Genomic DNA, 4,072 nt, shown 5'->3' on the forward strand with positions numbered 1-4,072 from the left:
CACTAAGAAAGGAAAGCCATGAAACAACTCCCCTTAAATCAACGATTTTCCCTTTTAAAATAGGATTTTTTTTCAAGAAAAAAAACAAAGCCCACTGCTTTGGGAGAAAGGAGCAATTAAAAAAAAAAAAGTAAACTCAATAATTAAAGTAGCTTCATGCTAGCTGACACCATGTGTCAGATAATGATTTTGTTTTTCTATAGGAATACATAGTCTGAAGAAACATCTTTCAAAACCTGGTAAGCAATTACTCAGAATAAAAACAAAGAAAAGCGTGAAGTGCACATCAGTAATTGTTCTGATCTCATTCAGTATTTACTCTTAGGATATTTTTAGAGGGATTTTTGTTTGCTTCTTGTTTTGGCAGTTACAATTATTTTATTCTCCTGGAGCCCAACATGTGTCGAATGGAATATTTTACTGCAAGTTAAATTAGAGTTGACCAAACTACTTTTAAGTCTCAATATGTTCCTAACACATTTTCCCCATATGGGAGAATATCTTAAGTGATTTTTTTCTTCAATATTTTTTATAGATTTCAACTCTGATAAAGTCAATAGAAGTAGTTCACTGACAGTAAGCCTTTGATGAAGCCACTGTTTGAACTATGGGTGGAATTGCAGCTAAAGTATCCTATTTTATTATCACTGAAATATGCAAAGTAAATGGCTTGTTCATTCCTCCTTCTGTATGCCAACTATGTTTAAAATGTAAACATAAACTGCTGTTTAATTTGAAAAAGCAGGGATTGCTTACCTTGAAAGCACAATATAGTAAGTTTATACTGTGTAAGTAAGCTTTATTCAGAGACATGTTAAAAGACCAGTCACCCAACTTTGGATACGAACACTCTCCACAACCTTTTAAAGCTTGTTTTGATGACTGTAATCTTATTCAAAAAACCACTGTGTTAATAAAAATTAACTTAAGAACTTGAAGAATATTTTATTATGAAGTACAAAAATACTATCTATGTAAAAACAATAAATTAATTTATTTACAGTACTTTACACTATTCTGCTCTAGGGCTTTCATTGTATTGGATTTATTTTTATTTTTTTACACACCTTTATAATTTTGCACAAAGCATTTCCAAAAGCATGTCATCCATGTTCACTGCTCCAATGATGGGTCTAAAGAATAGTTCAGCAATCACATTAGCATTAATAGATCTCAACAAGGATAGAACAACATTCAGCTTGGCAAATCTGGCTTCATCACCTCTGTGAATGAGTCTGACATGTTCATTTAGAGCTTGCTGTGCTTCCCTCTGCAGTCCCTCTATATACTGTGTACACTGTAGTCCAGGTAGATCTGAAAAGAAAAAATAAATTATTTTGTTTACATAGATATTGGCTATAAAACAACATTCTTCTTGCAGAACAACTACTAACAGCTTACAGATTGTATTTATCACTCAAGAAATGATGCAAAATGTTATAGGACTTCTTGTACGCAGAACCACTATGTGAAATTTTACAGGGCAGCTCAAAATCTTACTATTCAACATTCTTCTCCATTGCACAAAATTGAAATACAATATTTGCCAACATTCATTTAAGTGTTAAATAAGTTAGCTGATGAAACAAAAATCTTTAATTGAAGAATGCTCTCCAAAAGATATTTAATGACAAATGCAATCTGTAAACAGCAGGGAAGGCAATAAAAATAACTTGTTCACTTCTACCAAATGCATGATTCACATTTAAGGCATCTTTGGACAACTGTTTCTGAGTAGCTCCCGATTACAAGTGGCAAGAAACACTAACTCCAACATATGACAAAGTCTCCCAGTGAACCACAGGAAGGATACAGAAGAACAGAGCAGGCAGAATTTCCCCTTTTCAGTTTAACTGATACTTCGATAGCGGGAGTGCAGGAAGAGCTATGTCCCACTTTCAAATGGTACTGGCATATTTAGGAAGAGCCGTATCCAACCTGCCAGCTAACTCTCAGGTAAGTCGTCAACATGGTAGATCAGTCACTAGGTAGAGCTGCATCTACGGAAATCTCCACTAAGAAAGATGGAAAAAAAAAAAAAAAAAAAAAAAAAAAGAAAAGAAAGAAAAACACCCCATAATAAATACTGCACAGAAAGCTGAAAAAGCTCATTGTTCCCGGAACCCTGAACCTTGTCTTGCTTCCTTTCCAGGGTGTGCAAACCTCTCGGAGAGAGCATGCTGGGGTGATGTTCCTCCGTGGTGATGCTGCCAGACTCCCCGCTCTGAAACGAGCAGGGGGAATTGCTGCTGACCCCTAACTTTCCCTGTCTTGGGCTTGTTTGGTTCGCGGAAAGCCTCTGTGGAAGGCACCAACCCCCGGGATTCCTGACCCAGCCACAGCCAGGCGGTCCGGAGTCCCTGCCTGCTAGACGGGGCCCCGAGTAAGGGTCAATGGGTGAAACCTTTCTCTGCCCCTCTTGAGTTCCCTGGGGCAAAACAGCGAGCAACTCCACTGCCCTTCTGGTAGAATCATAGAATCATAGAATCACTAGGTTGGAATGGATCCACTGGGTCATTGAGTCCAACCATTCCTAACACTCCCTAAACCATGCCCCTCAGCACCTCATCCACCCGTCCCTTAAACACCTCCAGGGAAGGTGGCTCAACCACCTCCCTGGGCAGCCTATTCCAGTGCCCAATGACCCTTTCCGTGAAAATTTTTTTCCTGATGTCCAGCCTGAACCTCCCCTGGCAGAGCTTGAGGCCATTCCCTCTTGTCCTGTCCCCTGTCACTTGGGAGAAGAGGCCAGCTCCCTCCTTTCCAAACCTCCTTTCAGGAAGTTGAAGAAAGCAATAAGGTCTCCCCTCAGCCCCCTCTTCTCCTGGTGAGCAGCAGGAGAGAGAAAAGGGTTATTGGAGGGAAAATCGGTCGGAAGAATAAAACTCCTGCAGAAGGAGGGAAAAGGAGGTGCCACTAATGACACCAAGGGCTTTTGCGTATGCCTTTCCTAAGTTAGGAGTGATGCCCCGTTTGCTGCTGTGAGGGAAGGCAGAAAAAAGAAAAGCTCCGGGATCTCCCTTTAGCCCGAACGCCGCCGGTCACTCACGCGGGTTGAAGAGCACCGTCCCTTTGAGATAAGCGTACTCTTTGGTGCTGATATCCAGGTTCCAGCACTTGGCCTGGAAGCCCTTGATGGTCTGGATCTCTCCGGCCGCGAGCAGGTGGGCGCCGCGCTGAGCCCGTCCCGGGGGCGGCTCGCCCTGCCGCCGGGTGCTGAGGATGCGCTGCAGCATGCTGGGCTCCGCGCTCTCCACCGTCTCGAAGTGCACTCGGTCCTGCGCCAGCCCCAGCACCAGCAGGGGCGCCCAGCAGCCGCGCACCAGCAGGAGCTGCTCGTCCAGGGGCAGCTCTTGGAAGCACGGGACGTTCTGGACGAAGCGCAGCGTCTTCACCAGAACGGCCGAAGCCGCTTTGCAAGCCACCTGCGGACTCCGCAGGGACAGCCGCCGCCGCGACCCGCAGGGGCACCCGCGGGACGTCTGCCACCGCCTCGGACCCGCCGGCGACGCCGCCCGCTCCTCGCTCCGGAGGATGCTGTAAAGGATGCTGCCGTGACGCCTGCTCTCCGCGCAGCAGCGGCAGCGCTCCGCGCACGCCATGGGTACCGCGAGCACTGCACCCGGGATGCGGTACCCAGGGATGGGGCACCCAGGGATGTAGTACCCAGGGATGCGGCACCCGAGGATGCGGTACCCAGGGATGCGGCTCCTAGGGATGTAGTACCCAGGGATGCGGCGCCCAGGGGCTGGGCTGAGCCGCCTGGAGGGCTCGGCGAGGCCGCGGTCCCGTCTGGAGACGCGCACTGCTCGCTCTCCGCCCGGCTCTTAACTTATTTATAGTCCGCAGCAGCGCACGTGTGTGTGTGCGTGTGTGTGTGTGTGTGTGTGTGAGAGAGAGAGAGAGAGAGAGAGAGAGAGAGCGCAGCCGCAGGCGCTGTACCAGCGGTTCAGAGGGGCAGACACTCTTTACTGGCTGGAAAAGAGGGGGGGGGGAATAGTAAAAACAACAGCAACAGCAAAAATCAAAAAACCAAGCAAGCCCTCCTCCTTTCCCGAAGCAGCGGTGCCCA

At 46.7% G+C, this 4,072-nt stretch overlaps 1 protein-coding gene across 1 annotated transcript; it reads right to left on the reverse strand.

Moving 5' to 3' along the window:
• Positions 1-235: 235 nt before the first annotated feature.
• NR0B1 (nuclear receptor subfamily 0 group B member 1) lies at positions 236-3,693 on the reverse strand. Its single transcript, XM_009561090.2, has 2 exons — positions 3,050-3,693; positions 236-1,314 (listed from the first exon to the last, which is right to left on the reverse strand). Exons 1-2 carry the CDS (start codon positions 3,600-3,602, stop codon positions 1,070-1,072), a joined length of 798 nt encoding a protein of 265 aa, XP_009559385.2. The 5' UTR covers positions 3,603-3,693; the 3' UTR covers positions 236-1,069.
• Positions 3,694-4,072: the final 379 nt, after the last annotated feature.

The sequence above is a fragment of the Cuculus canorus genome, chromosome 1 (assembly GCF_017976375.1).
Source record: "Cuculus canorus isolate bCucCan1 chromosome 1, bCucCan1.pri, whole genome shotgun sequence".
Lineage (NCBI taxonomy): Eukaryota > Metazoa > Chordata > Aves > Cuculiformes > Cuculidae > Cuculus > Cuculus canorus.

Excerpts from the sequence above, each read along its gene's own strand:
- NR0B1 (XM_009561090.2), bottom strand. The coding sequence starts at position 3,602 with ATGGCGTGCGCGGAGCGCTGCCGCTGCTGCGCGGAGAGCAGGCGTCAC. Across the intron at positions 1,315-3,049 it reads GACGGTGCTCTTCAACCCGC|ATCTACCTGGACTACAGTGT; the intron begins GTGAGTGACCGG and ends TTTTCTTTTCAG.